This window comes from Sander lucioperca, chromosome 12 (assembly GCF_008315115.2).
Source record: "Sander lucioperca isolate FBNREF2018 chromosome 12, SLUC_FBN_1.2, whole genome shotgun sequence".
Lineage (NCBI taxonomy): Eukaryota > Metazoa > Chordata > Actinopteri > Perciformes > Percidae > Sander > Sander lucioperca.
This window is the reverse complement of record NC_050184.1, coordinates 29,998,211-30,019,811: the sequence shown is the minus strand read 5'-3', so window position 1 is coordinate 30,019,811 and position 21,601 is coordinate 29,998,211. Positions and strand designations below refer to the sequence as shown.

The following is a 21,601-nucleotide window of genomic DNA, read 5'->3' as shown; positions in this document are numbered from 1 at the left end:
GATGTTTACAGATTGTTTTTTGTAGCGGTCGACCGATATCGTTTTTTTAATGGCCGATGGCGATATTTTGAGAGCAGGGCGGCTGATGACCCATATATAATGCTGATATATTGTTGTTTTGTTTTTGAATCTGATTAAATAAATAAAGAAATAATAACAAATGAAACACACAGTTGCTGAACTTAAATAAACATTTATTTAACACTTATTTTTTATGTTTAGTCTATGTTTAGTTGTAGGCTCTAACTTGCAGCATAGTTTTATTGTGACAAACGTCCTTTTTAAACACGTTGTTGCATGGATGGCCCCTAAAAAGCTTTACAGTTACACTTGCTTACCGTCCCACAACCATCCCAAATGACAAATCTGATACATGTTTTACTCGTCTGGAGTTTGAGTGGGGGCTGGGAGCCCTCATACTATAGTTATTCAAGCCCTGTAAGCTAGTTTAGCTGGTAGAAGGCTTTCTACCATCAGGACGCTGATGTCTGCTCGTGGAATGGCGAAATTGACACGTGAGGGAGCGCTAAGTTTGTTCTGCAGATGATTTTTGTTAATTGGCAGAAGAAGAATGAACACTTGAACAAACATCAGCGTGATCAGAACTACCTCAAATGACAGAAATCATCTTTGGGGAAAATGTGTTTGATATGTACTTACATTTTTTTATTTGGCCCATGTCCCATCCACTAACATGAAGGGGGTGGGATTTATGGCCTATACTGCAGCCAGCCAGCCACCATCAAGATGTTTTGGCTTCACTTTTGAGGAGCTGTCAAGCCATCCATCAGCATTTACAGTCTGTCATACTGTGACATTGATATATGTTGATATTATATAGAGTCTATGTCATATAGTGACAATGATGTATGTTGATGTAATAAAAAAACTAACTATAGGGAAGCCTTGCACAAATTAAGTTCCCAAAAACCATGTCAGATAAGAAAATAAAGATGTTAGTGCAAAATGGAAGTGATAGGGCATTGTATTCCATCATACTGCAATGTGAGCATTACTTGGTGAAGGAGGGGGAGTGTTGTAATCTCCTGAGAAGATTACACGTGGCCTGTGGTGAGTTCGGAACAATATTGCTACCCCTCTGGAGTACAGAGTGGAGTCACTCTGTGAGGGGAGCCAAGACCCTTGTCCACTTCTATCAGCCCTAGTGACATAAATTTTCTCTGACACGCCAATATGATTGCCAATCTGCTCCATCGGTACAGCGAGGGAACAGGGCTGGGCACAGGAACCTCAGAAGGCTCAGCCATTATGAAGTTTCTTTAAAGCACTATTGCTCCTTTATGTCATTAGGCATCAAATCCCTTGTCCAGGCAGCTGCCAGAGCTGTCTCTACCTATATGCAAAGAGTAAAAAAAAATTACATTATTTGCAAAACATTTTATTGCCTATAGTTTCTTTAGAAAAACAGGTCACAGAAGGAAAAATGCAGGTGTTAATAATGAAATGAATGATGGCTGAATTCCATTTATAGTAGTTGCTTCTGCTTCAGGGTCCTGGTATTGTGCATGTTGGCTTACTGTCACACTGTCATAGGGCACTGGGATACTTGATTAGAAGAAAGCCATCATTTATGTTATTAGTAACACCTGTGCTTTTCTTACTATGGCAAGTCAAAAGTTTGGCTATGAAAAGGCTTATTTTTGGTTTGGTTACATACATTTAATGTTTCTTTGGAATGGTAACACAATTTAAAGGGGCCAGTTCATTGCATTGAGAGAAAAGAAATAATGATCACAGGCCATACAATATCATGCTTTCAGTAATTTAATAAATTTGCTATTGAATGAGTATTTTAATAAAGTAAATAGATGTTATGGGCAGTCACATTTAACAAGAATTGATTCATATTTAATGGCGTATATAAGACATTATTCAATGAATAAACAGGATACAATCCATCCGGGAAAATAAAAGGAAATTGCTTTTCTGAAAACTGGAAAACAAACAGTTTGCAGGACCTTGTTTAATCCTGATAGGGTGTTTCTTTAATACTTAATGGTTTGCAGTGTTCTTTCATAGATAGTTTTTTTTTTTTGTTTGTTTTTTCATGGTGTAAATTAAAATTATGATTCATTCTTTTTGTATAACAAGTCCTTGATTTGTGTGAGTGGCAATTGGATTGTTAGACTGAAAATGATTTCTACTCTTAGTTCATCCACCTGCTCTTCAGTGGCAGAGATACAAGTGAAGAATGGAGGTTATTTGTATTTGGCTGCCTGTTTCATCACTGGCTGTTTTTACATGCATGGCGTAACTTAGTTATTAACCACACTCTGGGGAAAGCTGTTTACATGCCTCCTGATAACCTTAAAGGAGAATTCCGGTCAATTTCAACACGTAGCTCTGTTGTTTGTAAATTTAAAGTGCTGTCAGTAGCAAGAAAAACAAAAACAATCGGTGCTGCCTACACCGTGTTATTCTCCTGCTAGCATTAGCACCCAACAGGCTTAAACAGGGCAAGTTTTAAACTTGTCTTTAGCCTCTTAACATGTTCAAAATGTCATTAAAAGTGCCTACCCATGTGAAGTGATTCCTTCAGAGTGAACACAGTGAATCTGACTGCAGTAGATGTGAAAGAAATGCATGAAAGTAGTGCTAATTCAGCCTTGTTTTATGGAGGAAATATTTATTCATAATTCAAATTGAAAGTCCAAAGAGAAATTGAAAGTCCAAAGAGAAAACGAAGCGAGATCAAATTAAAAATATTATTATTTTTTAAAATTTTCCATTGATCAAATTAAAAATATTATTATTTTTTTTTAATTTTCCATTTGGCTTTTCCATTTGGATTTAATATTTGGCTTTTGAATTTAAATTTAACATTGGCTTTTAATTTGGATTTAATATTTGGCTTTTGAATTTCAATTTAACATTGGCTTTTAATTTGGATTTAATATTTGGCTTTTCGATTTCAATTTAACATTGGATTTTCATTTGGATTTAATATTTGGCTTTTGAATTTACATTTAACATTGGCTTTTCATTTGGACTTGACACAATGTCAATGTAAATGAGGAGGCGTGGCCCAAAGGCTGGTGGGAGGGTCTGAAACTAAAGGGGTGCAGAGGCACCTTATGAACAGCAGGGGGAGCTGACTGCTGGGGAGCTCACTGTTGAGGAGCATCTGTCTGCAGCTTGGCCACCAGGCTGGCTTATCCTCTTATTTCACATGCTAGAAACTGATGATGTAGGCTAAACACAAACAACATTTCATGCAACAACAGTGAAGTTTTCATGTAGTTACTATAATTGGGCCCATGTTAGTGAGGACTAGATTAGGACTGGATTTAAAGCTGATTCTGGTTTCCAACTTCGCCCCAGGTGTGTCTGTTTAAAACACGGACGGAGACAACTTCTCTCTTTTGATTTTTATTTAATTAAGCAACAGTACAAACATGGGTGTGGGTAGCTCTGCTATGTGTGTTTGTGTGTTGTCAGATCTCGAGGACACATACACACACAATCTCAACCGGGTAGTCATCGTCCGAACTGCGACCTCTCCTTTTTCTTTCTCTCACTTTTTTCTCCGGGTGGTGCGCGCAGTGTGTAGTGCGTGTCCGCGCTATTCTCCGACACGTACTCACAACAATCACTCCTGATTGACGGCCTTTTGTACAGCCTGTGTAGTTTTTCGTTCATTTGATTTCCGATTTTGAAACGATATCCAAATTTGAAAAATGGGTAATTTTAAACCTTGTTAATATTGATGACAATGTGTTCTGACAACACACAAACACACATAGCAGAGCTACCCACACCCATGTTTGTACTGTTGCTTAATTAAATAAAACATCAAAAGAGAGAAGTTGTCTCCGTCCGTGTTTTAAACAGACACACCTGGGGCGAAGTTGGAAACCAGAATCAGCTTTAAATCCAGTCCTAATCTAGTCCTCACTAACACGGGCCCAATTATAGTATCTACATGAAAACTTCACTGTTGTTGCATGAAATGTCGTTTGTGTTTAGCCTACATCATCAGTTTCTATCATGTGAAATAAGAGGCTAAGCCAGCCTGGTGGCCAAGCTGCAGACAGATGCTCCTCAACAGTGAGCTCCCCAGCAGTCAGCTCCCCCTGCTGGTCATAAGGTGCCTCTGCACCCCTTTAGTTTCAGACCCTCCCACCAGCCTTTGGGCCACGCCTCCTCATTTACATTGACATTGTGTCAAGTCCAAATGAAAAGCCAATGTTAAATGTAAATTCAAAAGCCAAATATTAAATCCAAATGAAAATCCAATGTTGAATTGAAATTGAAAAGCCAAATATTAAATCCAAATTAAAAGCCAATGTTAAATTGAAATTCAAAAGCCAAATATTAAATCCAAATTAAAAGCCAATGTTAAATTTAAATTCAAAAGCCAAATATTAAATCAAAATGGAAAAGCCAATGTTAAATTGAAATTCAAAAGCCAAATATTAAATCCAAATGGAAAAGCCAAATGGAAAATTAAAAAAAAATAATATTTTTAATTTGATCAATGGAAAATTAAAAATAATAATATTTTTAATTTGATCTCGCTTCGTTTTCTCTTTGGACTTTCAATTTCTCTTTGGACTTTCAATTTGAATTATGAATAAATATTTCCTCCATACTGACAGCACTCCAAATTTAAAAACAACAGAGCTACGTGTTGGAAACGACTGGAATTCTCCTTTAAATAGAGTTGTCCCTATAGCATGATTAACCAGTTGACAGAATATTCCTTTCTACCTATGGTGTCACGTTAACACATTTCACAATTCACTAGCAACACAGTACAGAAAAGATTGAGCCAAGTCACCAGTTGGGTAACGTCATAGCTAGGGCTGCAGCTATCGATTATTTTAGTAATCGAGTGTTCTACCGATTATTCCATCAATTAATCGAGTAATTGGATAGGAAATACTTTTGTTTTATTGAAGAGCAATAATATACAATAGTTTGGTTACATTTTCGGAAAATGCAACATTTTTATTGCCTACATTGCTTACAATATCATCTCTCAAAAGTGCATTTAAGTGCCATATTACATTGTTTTTAAAGAAAACATTTTCTGAAATGCAATAACAACCTCAAACTAAGGTATACATTAAACATACATAAACATTACCTTAAGTTGTTCAACTTAACTTTCAGAACTACAAGTTTCAACCTGAGACTGATCTGTATATAGGTCTATATGTAAATATTAGTTATACTCAACCTATTTTTCATTTATATATTTAATTACAATGTCACACAGCTCTGTTACACTTATGCTAGTAGATCGTTGATCAGCTGTTTCTCCTTGAAGAGAGAGAGAGAGAGAGTGAGAGAGAAAATGGTGTGCAACAATCAGCTGTTTTTCCGAAGGGATAGTCAACAAGTCAGCTCTTTAGATCAAATTGTGGTCACCACTACGTATTTTCTTGTCTTTGATTTTGGTAATTGTTGTGTTTGGTGTACTTTTATCGTCCATACGACTCTGTGATTTACAACCCCAAATCAGAAAAAGTTGGGACAGTATGGAAAACACAAAGAAAAAAAGAACGTAGTGATTTCTAAATGTACTTTGACTTGTATTTCATTGCAGACAATGTGAACACAAAATATTTCATGTTTTGTCTGGTCAACTTAATTTCATTTGTAAATATACATCCTTTCCTGTCATTCAGACCTGCAACACATTCAAAAAAAGGTTGGGACAGGAGCAATTTAGGGCTAGTAATCAGGTAAATTGGTTAAATAATGATGTGATTTGAAACAGGTGATGTCAACAGGTGATTGTATTATGATTTGGTACAAAAGCAGCATCCAAGAAAGGTCTAGTCCTTTAGGAGCAAAGATGGGCCGAGGATCGCCAGTTTGCCAACAAATACGTGAGAAAATTATTGAAATGTTTAAAAACAATGTTCCTCAAAGAAAGATAGGAAGACATTTGCTTCTTTCACCTTCAACAGTGCATAACATAATTAAAAGATTCAAGGAATGTGGAGGAATTTCAGTGCGTAAAGGACAAGGGCGCAAGCCTAAGCTGAACAACCGTGATCTCCGATCCCTCAGGCGGCACTGCATCAAGAATCGTCATTCATCTATAAGCGATATCAACACATGGGCTCAGGACTACTTTGGCAAACCTTTGTCAAGTACCACAATATATAGTTACATCCACAAATGCCAGTTAAAACTGTACTGTGCCAAAAGGAAGCCCTATGTTAACAGTGTCCAGAAGCGCCGTCGACTTCTCTGGGCTCGGAGGCATCTGGGATGGACCATCACACAGTGGAAACGTGTACTGTGGTCAGATGAATCAGTATTTCAGGTATTTTTTGGGAGAAATGGATGCCGTGTGCTCCGGACCAAAGAAGAAAAGGATCATCCAGACTGTTACCAGCAACAAGTCCAAAAGCCAGGGTCTGTCATGGTATGGGTATTGTGTCAGTGCCCTTGGCAAAAGTAACTTGCACTTCTGTGATGGCACCATTAATGCTGAAAAGTACATAGAGATTTTGGAGCACAATATGCTGCCTTCAAGAAGACATCTTTTCCAGGGACGTCCATGCATATTTCAACAAGATAATGCAAAACCACATTCTGCACACATTACAAAGTCCTGGCTGCGGAGGAAGAGGATACGGGTACTTGACTGGCCTGCCTGCAGTCCCGACCTGTCTCCAATAGAGAATGTGTGGCGCATTTTGAAGCGCAAAATGCAACAACGAAGACCCCGTACTGTTGCCCACCTTAACACTTGTTTGCAGCAGGAATGGGACAAAATTACACCTGAAACACTTCATCACTTGGTGTCTTCAGTCCCTAAACGTCTTTTAAGTGTTGTGAAAAGGAATGGCAACATTACAAAGTGGTAAATGCTTTACTGTTCCAACTTTTTTTGAAATGTGTTGCAAGAACCAAAATAGGAATTTTGTTTATTTGAAAAAAAAACAATAAAAATCATGAGGAACACATTAAATTATGTGCTGTTGTATTGTCTGCAATGAAATACAAGTCAAAGTACATTTAGAAATCACTACTTTCTTTTTTTCTTTGTGTTTTCCATACTGTCCCAACTTTTTCTGATTTGGGGTTGTACTTTTGTCGGGTCCGCTTTGTGGAATCGATGATTAAGTTAGACTCAATGTTTTCTGTCGCGATGCTGAAGCATTGACGTTGTGCCATTATTGTGGTAAGCTAGTTTGATTTTGCAGTAGACACACTGTGCAGAGTTTTCGTTTTAATTACGTTTGAACTGATTCCAAACTTTGCACACTTTCTGTCGTTTCTCTAGCCTGTCTCTTCTCATAGCCCCTTACGCTCTTTCTTCATTTTGTAATCAGTCTTCAATGGCATGTGTTGCAAGCAGTGTTAGCCCGGTGTGCGACAGTAATAATCCTCCGTGCGGAAACACTGTGAGCGATACAGTGTTGGTAACATTAATTAAACGAAGCTTCGAGGCAAATCATTTTGCATCGAGGATTTTTAGTAATCGAATTATTCGAGTTACTCGAGGAATCGTTTCAGCCCTAGTCATAGCATTAGGCAACAGCCTTGCTGCCTGTTGATGCTAAAGGGCTTCAACCAAATCTACAGCACATCTGGCCTAATGTATTCGGCCACAAGCTTGTTCCAAATGTATGTGTGTGTGTTAAGGCAGAGTTTTGAGTTGCTGTGCTGTCTATTTTGCTGTGTTGAAGACGGAGGACACAGAGCAAAGGAAACTTTAAAACATGACTCAGTGTTTTGCTCTCGCAATTCTCTCTTCTTGATGATGACAGTTTTTTCCTGTGTTACTTGGCAGGCTTATACTGAAAGCAAGAAAAAGTGCAAATGACTGTTCCAGACACATTTTCCAATTTAATTTGCATTATATTTCTCAAATGTTGTCAATTGGCTGCCATAGTACAATTAGCAATTTCAAAGAACGTAATTTTACATGAGCAACTGAAAAATGGTCTTAATATACAGATTTTTTGTCAAACTGAGGAGAACAAGAGGGCTCTAAGAGGGCATTTATCCCCACAGCATTTGTACAACATTTTGTTTTTATAGTATAGTTTAGGCATTTGCCTTTACAATTTACTGCACTTGAACCAAAGGCCCATGTATACTCATGCATTACGATACCTTTTAACAGATGCTCATTTATGCTGTTGGCAATCAAAAGGTATGCCTTAATTTGCCTTTCAACAGACACTATTTTATGCTGTTGGCTATCTGAAGGCTGCTATTTCAGTTCATTATGTAGTGCCATACCGTAACATTCACATACTAATGCTTCTATTGCTATCCCTAGTTTGACTTTCCTCTCTGCTTTTTCAATGTACTTCTGTGTTGAGCAACCTCAAAATTAGCACTTGTAAGAGGTAATTTGTGATTAACTTTCCACTGACAAGAAACATAAACAGCCACAGTAAATGTATGCTACTTCACATACTCGCGTTATTTTTTGCTGTGTGCCTGAATATGCAGTGATTGACTACATGGTATTTACACCCAGTGAAGCTGAATCACACACACACACACACACACACACACACACACACACACACACACACACACACACACACACACACACACACACACACACAAACCCAATTAAAGAAAATGTGTCCAACCAACTTGATGTGAAAGAATTATCCTCACAAGACGCCTCTAAAAGCCTTGTAATCCCCACAGTTGAGCACAAAGCCCATCATCTCCTGATGAATAGTGTCAGTATCCACAAACACAAGAGGCTGATGCTATTCAACAAACATGATTTGAGTGGCCATTTTCTTCACAATGAGGCGCAAAGTAAATACAAAAGAACTCCAAATGGAAAACTGACCGCAAACATGCACAAGTGAATTTAACTGACTTGCTGCCATTTAGGCCTTGTCATGCAATACCAAATTTGAATAGGTAGCTAAGGAGAAAATCTCATCCGCGACAGTGAGCCAATAAGCATGCAGCATGCTTGTACCAAGATTTAATAATGCTTGTGATTGGTTGTCTTATGTTACATGTCGTAGAGGAAACACTACATAATGCACAGACGGGGCTCACGTGTGTGTGTGTTGTTATATTTTGAGAGGTATGACTACAGTGTGCGTCACATAGATGTAAAGGAGCTGGAAAAAAAGAAGAGTTGTATTGTAATGTGTAATTTTGTAATTACTTTTTGTTATATGGATTTTATAAAATTTGGTATCAAAAAAGGTATAATTCAGGAACCGGTATCAAATTCACGGTATGGGTATTGAGCATTTTTCACAGATACCCAGACTTACTGTCATTGTGCTCTTTTTAGATACAGTACAGTTGATCAAAGCTTAGTTGACGTCGGTGCACAAATTTAACATGATTAATTTGTAAAAATGGGGCAGTACTTGGTTGGTTATTTTATGCTTCCGCAACATTTGAAATGTAAAATTTACCTTTTCTGCTGATTGTTGGTTATTTTATGCTTCCACCACATTTGAAATGGCATATTTACCTTTTCTGCTGATTGTGAGGTCCCAAAGAAGATGGGGATGAAGGCAAGCCATACGATGCAGGTGGTGTACATGGTGAAGCCGATGGGCTTGGCCTCGTTGAATGTCTCCGGAACCCCTCTGGTCTTGATGGCGTAAACTGTGCAGGTGACCATCAACAGCATGCTATAACCCAGCAGACAGATGAGAGAGAGGTCTGATATATCACATTTCAGAACACCACGGGCCATTTTAGGATTGGATGTGCGCTGATCCTCATAGTCGATGATGGCTTGTGATGGGTCAACACCAAACCAGATGCACACTCCAAGCAGCTGCACTGATATCAGGCTGAATGTGATGACCAACTGGGAGGCTGGGGAGATGAATCGAGGGGCACTGACCGACATCTTGCCCTGCTCAAAAATCCTGTAGATCCGATTTGTCTTGGTCAGCAGCGCTGCATAGCTTATACTCATACCCAGGCCCAGGAAAATCCTTCGCAGGGAGCAGATAACCACATCAGGAGTGGAGATCATAAGGAATGTTGTAGCATAGCAGAGAAAGATACCTGTCAGCAGCACATAGCTCAGTTCTCGACCTGATGCCTTAACAATGGGTGTGTCATTGTAGCGTATAAACGTGGCGACCACAAACACAGTAGCCATGATGCCCAGGACAGCGATAAGGACAGGGATGACTGCCCAGGGGGAGCTCCACTCCAGCTTGACAACGGGAATAGCATCACAGCCAGTGTGGTTCGCATTCGGCCGCAAATCAAAGTGGCACATCTTGCAGGTGTAAGTGTCTGCCTGATACTGGTAACCATCACAATTCTCGCAGTGCCAACAACATGGAATTCCCTTCACTGTCTTCTTGCGCTGCCCAGGACGACAGGGTTGGCTGCATATAGAGGACGGGACTTCTTGGGATTCACCAGGCCACTGCATCTCATTAGTCTAGAGGGAAATTTGTAAGAAAGCGGAGAAAAATTGCAGAAATTACCAGTTTATTCCACCTCAACATGCTATCACTGTTTTCCTCATATACCCACACCCCTGAAAACCAAACACGGTGAATAAATACCGTGCAATCACTCAGTATCATTGCGTTTGGACAAGCTCATAATCAGAATTAAATAGCACCTGTAAGGTTCAGTATAGCAAAAACAGGAACACACCTTATTACATGTTGTTACACTAGCTACATAATAAAAAGTGTGCTACATAATGCATGAGTACACAATTCAATTAACACTTGGTAGATTAATTTACACAGAAGTACATGATTCCATCCCATTGCAAACTGTAAATGGGATATTCACCACATGGAAGCTGTAGTCTTTTTATCAGGACATCATTGTGTAAACTTATAAAATTATAACTCAACAGGAAACTGTTAATTTTTTCAAGGAATGTTGCACTTACTGGAGGAAAGATAAGTAAATAATGTCTGCATGATACTGCAGTCTCAACAATGCAGTATCTGCAGTATGTGCCTGTTGCTGTTGACTATTTTGACAGTTTGCTTAAAATGCCTTATTAAAGTTAGATAGGGTGCGCAAAGGGATAGGGAACATTCAATTATTTAAATAAACATCTGGATGATTGGTTTTGTGTCTAAAAAAAACATCTCCATGTGGCGTTCTCGATTTACCTTCGAGATCTCTGCAAGTGATGCCGATAACTCGATCAGTGTGAAGCAGTAACTCAGGACCTTGATGTCTGCAATGATCTCATACCATACCTACAGTATGTGCGTCAACAAAATAAGAATGCCTGGGGGCTTATGTATAAATGATGCATAACAACAAAATTATGCATACACATTATTCCTTACAAGTTTTCCATTTAAAACAAACCCATTTTGAACACATGCAAAACTACAGCTTCTATGCTCCATGCATATGTGTATACAGTTTATCATTATAGAGGGAACACAATCTTTTGAACTTCATGCTGTCACCATAACCCATCCGGTACAACTAGTCATCATTGTTATCTACCGCCCACCAGGTCCTCTGGGAGAGTTTTTGGAGGAGCTGGATGTCCTTCTTTCAAACATCCCTGAAACTGGCCCTCCGTTGGTACTTCTGGGCGACTTCAACATCCAGACAGAGAAGTTAGCTGCCTTTTCTCACCTTCTCTCTTCTTTTGCCCTCTCACTCTCTCCTTCACCACCCACTCACAAAGCCGGCAACCACTTAGATCTCATATTAACCAGAAACTGCTCTACAGCCAACCTTACTGTTACTCCACTCCATACCTCAGACCATTTCTTCATCTCTTACTCTCTCCCGCTCTCCAAAGCTCACAACCATATCTCAAGAGACACCATACCTGTCCGCCGTAATATCCGTTCACTCTCTCCTTCTTCTCTGGCGGCATGTACTTTATCAACCCTCCCTCCATCCGACTCTTTCTTACTCATGTCTCCCAATGATGCCACAGACACTCTCTTCTCTACTCTATCCTCCTCTCTCGACTCTCTCTGCCCTCTTACTTCACGACAGGCTCGCAAATCCGCCCCAGCTCCGTGGTTATCTGACTCAGTACGTGCTGAAAGATCAACTATACGGGCAGCGGAAAGGAAATGGCAGAAATCTAAACACCCAGATGATCTGCTTACCTTTCAGTCTCTTCTTTCCTCCTTCGCTGCCTCTATTTCTGCAGCCAAAAGCTCTTTTTATCAAACCAAAATTGAATCCTCTTTCTCGAACCCCAAAAAACTTTTTTCCATCTTCTCTAACCTCCTAGATTCCCCCAGTCCACCTCCTCCCTCCTCCCTCCTACCAACCCACTTTGTCAACTACTTTGTAAAAAAGATAGATGACATACGCTCTTCATTTTCAACCACACCTCCTGAAATCACCTTACCATCCATCACTTCCAGTACTCTTTCCTCTTTCACCCCTTTATCTTCAAACCAAATTCTTACTTTGATTACCTCTGCCCGCCCAACCACCTGCCCCCTGGATCCTATCCCTTCTCACCTTCTCCAGTCCATAGCTCCGGACCTCCTTCCTTTCCTCACCCATCTCATCAACATCTCCTTGTCAACTGGCTGTTTCCCGGATGCTCTCAAAGAGGCAAGAGTGACCCCACTACTCAAAAAACCAACACTCGACTCCACTGATGTAAATAACTATAGACCCGTCTCCCTTCTTCCATTTCTATCTAAAACTCTTGAGCGTGCCATTTATAATCAACTCTCTACCTATCTCCACCAGAACAACCTTCTTGATCCCCACCAGTCTGGCTTCAAGGCTGGCCACTCAACAGAAACTGCCCTCCTTGCTGTCACTGAGCAGCTTCACATTGCTAGAACAACCTCTCTCTCTTCCATTATCATCCTTCTGGATCTTTCTGCTGCCTTTGACACAGTGAACCACCAGATCCTCATTTCGACACTCCGAAATCTGGGTGTCTCAGGCTCTGCGCTCTCATTACTCACATCTTACCTGGCAGACCGAACGTACCGGGTAACCTGGAGAGGGTCTAGCTCAGAACCTTGCCCACTTAAAACTGGGGTTCCTCAGGGATCAGTCCTGGGTCCCCTCCTCTTCTCTCTGTACACCAACTCTCTCGGGTCTGTCATTCAGTCGCACGGCTTTTCTTATCACAGCTACACAGATGACACCCAACTAATTCTCTCCTTTCCTGAGTCTGAAACTCAGGTAGCAGCACGTATCTCGGCCTGTCTGACTGACATCTCCTCTTGGATGTCCACACACCATCTGAAACTCAACCTCGACAAGACTGAGCTCCTTTTCCTTCCAGGGAAGGGCTCTCCTACCCAAGACCTGACTATAACAATTGACAACTCTATAGTAGTCCCCACCCAGACTGCTAGAAACCTGGGTGTAACACTTGACGACCAACTCTCCTTCACTGCTAACATTGCTGCAACTACCCGATCGTGTAGATACATGCTGCATAACATCAGAAGGATTCGTCCCCTTCTAACGCAGAAGGCGGCTCAGGTTCTGGTTCAGGCTCTAGTCATCTCACGTCTAGACTACTGCAACTCCCTCCTGATTGGCCTGCCTGCATGTGCCATCCAACCCCTGCAGCTCATTCAGAATGCAGCGGCTCGACTTGTCTTCAACCTCCCCAAGTTCTCTCACACTACACCTCTCCTCCGCTCTCTTCACTGGCTACCAATTGCGGCCCGCATCCGCTTCAAGACACTAGTACTTACGTACAGGGCCACGAACGGATCAGCACCCGCTTACATCCAGAACATGGTCAAACCATATACCCCAACCCGCTCACTTCGTTCTGCATCAGCCAAACTGCTGGCTGCTCCCTCACAGCGAGGGAGAACTAATCACTCAACGAAATCCCGACTGTTCACTGTCCTGGCTCCCAAATTGTGGAACGAGCTCCCCATCGATATCAGGATGGCCGAAAGCCTACACACCTTCCGCCGAAGACTAAAAACGCATCTCTTCCGACTACACCTCGGATAAAAAAAAAAAAAAAAAAAGAAAAAATCTTGAACTTGCACTTTCGAACCTGCACTTTCATATGTCTCTTTGTAGCTTTGCCTATTTAAAGCTACTGTATTTGCACTTACTACTTGTTGTCTGGAGTTTGAACCTTCACATTTGAAAGCACTTAATTGTAAGTCGCTTTGGATAAAAGCGTCAGCTAAATGACATGTAATGTAATGTAATGTAACTGGTGCATTAGTGTATCATGTAATGATAGCAAATTTCAAAAATAGGATTAATGCAAAAAACATGGCTTTTTACTCCATTGGAGACCTACTTATATGGGCATAGTTGTGAGTAGAAATGTCATTTGTTCGCCTCTATGTTTATAAATTCTAAAGCCAACCAGAAAGAGGATGATTAATTATTAATATTATTCTGTCGACTGTGGCCCTATAAAACCCAACATAAGTAAGATGCATAATCTTTGATAACAGTGATAAGTTCTGAGAAGGTGAATACAGCTAATAAAAGTACAGTAAATAAAGCTGTAGCAATGTTAGAGTTGCTGTAAATGTCACATATAATGGTTAAGAGTCTGCTTTGGCACTGTTGGAGGAAAATAAATGCAAATAAGTATAATGTATATTTTAAGATTTTGGCTTTTTTGGCTTTCGTCTGAATTGATGAAGGGTTATTGCTCTATTCAATACCTTTCTACAGAACAGGTCATTCATTCAACATTCGTCTTTACAGTTGGTGAACAGTTTTTTTCTTCATACTTTCTTGTCAAGACTAAATGAGTTGATAATGAATTGATAATAAACAGCCAAACTTGGGATGTCTGATGAAAAATCTGGCACTCTCATTATGACAAAAGTCAAGCATACAATCTTTCAGACATATTTTAAGTAATATTTAAAATATCCATACGTCTAAGTGGAGCTGATCTGTCCAGTGGCCAATGATCTTGTATTCTGTGGTGTTATTTATGATCTGGTATTGGTAGATTTCATAGCGACCAGGAGCATCTCCATTCACGTTGAAGACCACCGGGGTGCCAGCAATTCCTGAGGATGAAAAAACAAATGTCATTGTTGTTTTAAAGGGCAGAATGGAACGTAGAAGTGCAGTACAAACTCAAACACTTCCCATAATGCTCTGAGATTAAATGAGGCTGCAAGGGGACTTCAAGCTAATGCTGTGATAGTGTTAATGATGGGAGCAAAATAGATGTTGACAGCCATGTTGTCCTGGCCCTTTGAGGATGGCCAGGGCTGCTGTCTGTTCATGTTCCCATATCATTTCACACTCCTTCATTCTGCTTATTGCCCCATTGCTTGTTATCCTCAAGGTCCCCACTCGGAGTGCTAACAAATGACAGCACTGATTTTGATTACCACTTTGAGGTCTCTCTCCCTCTGCTTCCTTTTTCTGAGCCAACCTACAAACCCCTCTACAGCTTCGTAACTTGTTATACAATTGTGGTGTGAGGGAACGAGGATTCACAGATTTAGTGATGAGAGCCCAGTACAGTGCGTCTCTGAGGAAAGCACCATTAATAGCATCCCCATCTCTATTTGCTCCTACCAAATTTGCTTTTTCTCCCTCAATGAAATCCTCTAATACTCTGTAGCATGTTGAAATGGGTGTTGAAAAGTGAGTAAAAAATGCCCTTTGTTAACTTGCAGCCGAAATGTGTTTTAGATTGCCCACATTCAATATTTGGATGTTGTGTACACTATATTCTAGAGCTACATCACAAGGATAATAGTGCAGTTTCCTGCAACAGAAAAAGGATATGCATCATGTCCAGACACCACACTTAGTGTTTTCCAGCATTTGGTGGAGATTTGTTTATGTTCCACAAGTATGGACTACACTCTACTTTGTCATAAGAATAAAATGAATTATTTATTTGAGTGTGTTGTTCCCTTGAATATGTCAGTGTTGGTTGTTTAAACCGGTGAGTCAGAGTTGGAAACCTGTGAGTCAGGCGTTGCCTTATTTCCTCCCTTCTGCAGATTTGTGTGTCAGAGGTCTAATCAAAACCCATAGGATGTGAGTGCATTAGTATAATCCTGCTGCATTATCTAGAGGGTATGCCTAAGACAACAGCAGGCAGTCATGTGCAATTATGAAAAAATGTTCTTGCCCGTCTCAGCAATACGGGGAATTGGGTGGGATGTATGTCTCTTATAATTTGATTGCCTTAATCGATTAGTTTCACCTCTTAACTTGCAAAAATGCATTGCAAGTTCCCTGCACAGTCAGCAAAAATCAACACACTGCTTGTTTAATAACCAGGTCAGATTTTTGAGGAAACACTGCATAAGATAACTCTTAGGAATAAAAGCCATGCGATCTAGGAAAAATCCATTTACTGCCATCAGCTGCAGCTCTGCCCAAATGCACCAAAAATGAAATGGTACCCGTAAAATTGTTAATTTAACTCTAAATTGGGAAACTGGGTTCATAACATTGTGTGTAAAACTCTGTTAATGCTTTGAGAGCTAAATTAACACATTTGTACTGTGGAGATGACCGAGGACGTGTGAAGGGCACTGTGTAGGAACATATATAAACATGATTCACATTTACTCATTGCAGTTGTAAGAATGGCCGTGAAATGAGATTTGTTGTATGTGATCCTTGAAATTAAATTTCTCTAAATCTTCCCAGCAGTGACAAGTCTGCTAGTTGAAATTCCAAGCCTGCTTGTGTTTTGTTTTTCCTCGATTTTAAAGCTGCTTCATTGAAGGCAACACATTTAAAGCTCTACTCTACCTTAAGAACTGATAATGTATTCAAACAAAACGGTAGTTTCCAGGATGACATGTTGGCAGTTAAAAAATTACCCTTCCTCTCAATTAAAAGCCATTAGCCAAAGCCACGACAAGTCTAATGTGTTATTTAAATGTTTGAAAACTGATTAAAACAAGATACAGATTCTGCTGTTGAACTTTAAAAGTGCAGAGGTGGCTTCAGTGAACTCAAATTCATTTGCTACAAACCTAACAATACAAGTAAAGAAAACAGAATTACCACCACTTCCCTCATAAATGCAAAGCAGTGATTTAAAATGCCAAGATTCAGAGCTGTCAGAGACTAATTTATTTCTATTGTAAATGGAAGCCGAGCCTTACGTGGTTATTAGTCATTCAATTGGGCAGAGTTAAGGGCCAATGTTGAGGTTGATTATCTTTTAAGCGTTCCCTCCTTTGTGACACTGACTGCAGGAACAGTTTAGTTTCTCAAACTGTATCTTACCCTCACAATTTGCTGTACTGCTTAATATTCCTAGTTCCCTGTGCAGGCAATATCCATTATCAAGCAGTATACACACTTAATGTGAGATCCTTTTCTATAGGATTTTGTAATAGTTTGCATTGGTCTGAGCAGAGAAATAAATCTACCATGTACAGTGTGTGTATATATATATATATATATATATATATATATGAGATCCACTTTTAGCACAGCTTTGCTATCAGGTTTATGGACTTTGTTTTTACGAAGTAACCTTGCCTCCTCAGGAAAACTAGCACTATTTCTGAATGTAACCAGGAGCGGTTTCCTTCCGCATCGCTGGGATCACAATCTTAATGCCATGCATCAATAAGTATCAACTTCATCTACATTATCTGTAGCGCATGGGTTTCCTTTTTCCTGTAGTCAGCATGGATGTCTACAATTCCCAGAATACACTGGGATCATGTGGATATTCCAGTTGTTTTCCTACAAACCTTTTAAATTCTCCACTCATCTTTGCCAAAAGACTCTTAAAAGCAAGGCATTTTTACAGTAATGAGCAGCATTGATTTTCTAGCCCAATGGATTTAGTGCTGACAAGCCATCCAGTAACATAACACCGTGAATACCGGACTGCTTAAAGAATTGAAGTTTAATTCTATAACACAAGTCTGATATACAGTACTTCAGATTAAAGTTCTATTCCTACGCTGGGAGAATTGATCCATCTTGTAAAACTAAACAAGTATGACTTTGAGTTACAACTCCAAAAATATTCTTCACAAGAATTTTACACAAATGAGGACTGACCTGCTTACATAGTGATAAGCACAGTCAGTACAGGAAAACAGTGTTTTGACTTTGAAGATGGGGCCTACAGTAAAACACTGCTGAGTGCTGCAGAGTTTCCTTTCAGTATCCGTTAGGGATGAAAACTAACTGCTGCAAACAAAGTGGCAAGTTAACCTTTATTATCCCCAACAATAAAAGGTTATGTTGACTACTTTATTAAAAAAATCCATCCATACTGAATTCATATCCATGTTTGCTCTGCCCCTTTGCTACTCTGTTTCTACTTGTCTAACTCTCTTACATAAATATATACACCACACTACCTCTGAGGAAGTAAATGCCAAATCATGTCTTTTAACAGTTTTGTACATTTTCTCCAATATAACCTAAGTTTATTTAGGTTATATTAAAGCTGATCCCTGTTGCTTCCATCCCCCCTCTGTTGCCCTTCGGATGCTGTAGACTATCTTCATTAAACAAATAATATTAGTATTACAATTACTGCCTTTGCATTCTGATTTCTTAAAAATTGAATAAGGGGGCCTGGGCCTACAAGGACGGGGAGGTTAAAGAAGGTAAGCTCATCCTCTCTCCCACTCCAACTTATACTGTAGATATGCATTTTCAACCATGTTAAACACATGAACTTGCCTTACCTTAAATATTAGATGTATAAAATAAACCAACCAACAAAAACATGGAATCCAACATGCCATCTAAAACGGGCAACAACATTTTTTGTTTGTCATCCCCTTACAGTACTTTTATGATAATGTGCGTTTTTTTTATCTGGCGTTCCTGTCAGCGGGGCGATGTTTGTCAGTAGTGTTCATATTCATCAAAAAAATTATTCATATGGCTGGTTTCTGATCTGCCACTGCTATGGTACATGTTTGGTTAGGTTTAGGCACTACTTGGTTAAGGGTAGGACACCTTATCGTGGTTAATAGAAGCACTACTTTGAGGTTAATAAAGAATCATGGTTAATAGACAAAGAAAGAAAAATGGGAAACAGACAGTTGTGTCACCTGTCCATGTCAGGAAGTTTGTTGACATATCCATCCACACCAACCTCCTCCCTGTGAGATTTTGTAAATGAAATGGTATTGAACCTATAATCTATTTCATTTAAGTGCAATCCTGCAGGCAAAAAAGTCCTAGGCCTACTAATCCCATTCTGAGGCTGCAGCACCATCATTAACAGAATTATAATTCGTAATCTTTTATTTCAAAGGGTTTACATCATTCACCTGCAATACTTTTTAATGGCTCTTACTTGTTTGTGTCCAGGGAACAATACAAAAATGTTTAAAAAACATTTCAGAGCGAGTCACACTCTTCTGACGGTGCTTTGCTATACAGTGGCTTTACTAATATGTTGTACTACAGCTTCTTCATCAACGGGATTGTCGACAAAAGGAAATGCCATGTTTTGAATTTTTTTTTTTATTGTTTTATTGTCTGCCTAACACAGTTAATGAACCAACCCTGTTTTTTTATTCATGCAGATAACAAACTGGGCTAAAATGTGCCTGATACAGACTGAATAAATGAATTAGTAAATGAAAGAGCGTTGTGTCAGAGGGAGGAGACTGAGAGAAACTCGAGGTTTATTTTTTTTAAAGATAATTTTGACAGGATACCTAGGTGAGAGAGAGAGGGGGAAGACATGCAGGAAATTGTCACAGGTCGGATTCGAACCCTGGACCTCTGCGTCGAGGCATACATCTCTCAGTATATGTGTGCCTGCTCTACCCACTGAACCAACCCAGCCACAAGAAACTCAAGGTTTATTAAAGAAAACCTGCTCCCGACCAGGTTAGGTTCACAGGCTCAGTTGCCATAGTAACTGACTCTGAGGTTAAATTACCTCTCTTTCTGAAACGGCCTGGAGAAACCCCTCTCTCTCAGTTTTGATTAACCAGCCTTTCTGAAACAGACCCAGAGTTTCCCTCATCTCAGGGTTAACAAACTCAGTTTTCACTAAACCTGCTTTCTGAAACGTACCCCAGTAGGAATCGCCAGCACCTCCTGTTGTGTTCATTGGAGCACTCAGCCAAGCTGCAGGCACTGATGCTGGCAAATGCCCACTGCTGCAGAATCCAGAGTTCAAGTCTTTTTGCTTCATCCAAAAGTTCCTTTATTTTTTCTCATTTACCATAAATTATTCCTGTCATGTACTTGTACAGTACTTGCTGTGTAATGACTGTCCCTCACCCAAAGATCCCACCCTGTAATTGTCATACAAATAAATGTATAATTTACTGTATAATCATCCCTGAGGGCGGAGCAGGTTTGAGACGGTGTCAAACTCCTCTCATTGCATTCTGCTTAATTGCATGAACACTTTGAACCTGTACTCATCTGACGTATAATTAGCTCAAGTTGTTATAACCACTAAAGCTGAACTATGTTAGACCCCTTTCTGCGTACGTTTATATTTTTTCTTCACCAGCCAGCAGGTTAAAGTGGTGCATATGCTGCTTTCATGACCTCCTCATGTATCTTTTCTGTTTATTGGTAGGCCTATAATTAATCAGAAAAGTTTCAAAGGGCATCTTACTTGTTGCTATGTTAACATGTTACATTTGTGTAATTATATATTTATATATAATTATATTATTTGCATGTGTTGAGACTGTAAATTACCGCCTAACTTTCCACCTTGTAAACATTTGTTTCTACATTCTTTAGCTGAAGATTTTATGTTCATCCTCATTTCCATAAGCAGTCACACCGTGTCTAAAACAAAAAAGCTAACAAAGCTAATATGAGGAGACTTTTCATATCTCATAATATGTAAATCATTTAGGCACTATTCACACATGCAGCAACAGCATGTCCAGTCAGTCTTTGTTCTGTATTTAAACGTTCTAGTTCGTATGCAGTGCTCCCTGTATGTAACGGTGACACTGTTTCTAAATTGCTTCAAACCTAATTTGGCATTTCTGTACTGCAACTTCTTGTTCCTTATAGTTAAATCTCTACCGATATGATATACCTGAAATATGCTGATATAACGGCCTGGCTGATTTATCGGTCTAGCTCTAGTAGTCAAGGCCAATTGTCATACAATATGGAAAGTAAATTCCAGGAACTTGTTTTTTCAGAAAGACTGATAAAAGAAATGATCTATGAGGGATTGCATTAATTTAATGAAGCTGGAAGCAGAGGCTCAACAGAAAGTGACATCAAAACGTTGGCTCTCAATTACATTTTAGGTGTTCAGCTGATTTTTGTGTGACCTGTGTGTACATAAGTATATTCAACTCATACTTATTTCTGTCCCCAGAGATGACCACCCACTGTATTGGCCAGTTACACAAACAAATAGGATTTAAGTCTACATAGAACAGCCACTGGAAAACGACTGATGCCTGTGTTTGATGGTGCTTTGTGTTAACTCTCTTCCCCCTCTCATTTATGTGCAATTTTAACTCTTAACCAGTGCACTTAAAGCAGGAGATCTCTTGCGTGGGCAATTCAGTGCTGACAAGATAAGGTGGGAAATCTCACAAAGCACAGTTTCTGCACATCATAAACTATGATAAAATGCGCAGTTCTGCTTCTGGTTGTCCACCCTCCTACGGATCTCAGCCTCTTATACTTACTGGAAATAATTAACATTCTGTAGCCTACTTGCTGGGAATAATTTACATTCAGTAGCCTGATAGTTGGAGACCACTCTATA

At 39.6% G+C, this 21,601-nt stretch overlaps 1 protein-coding gene across 2 annotated transcripts in view; it reads right to left on the bottom strand.

Annotated features, from left to right (window-relative positions):
* Nucleotides 1–21,601, bottom strand: part of LOC116062114 (metabotropic glutamate receptor 4-like) — a 219,031-nt gene that overhangs the window by 7,158 nt on the left and 190,272 nt on the right. For both annotated transcript variants that reach the window (XM_036007991.1, XM_036007990.1), the window contains exons 8-9: nt 14,800–14,936; nt 9,455–10,390 (exon numbers count right to left, since the gene is read on the bottom strand). In XM_036007991.1, the coding sequence (XP_035863884.1) occupies nt 9,455–10,390; nt 14,800–14,936 (1,073 nt within the window). The remainder of the gene's footprint in view (nt 1–9,454; nt 10,391–14,799; nt 14,937–21,601) is intronic.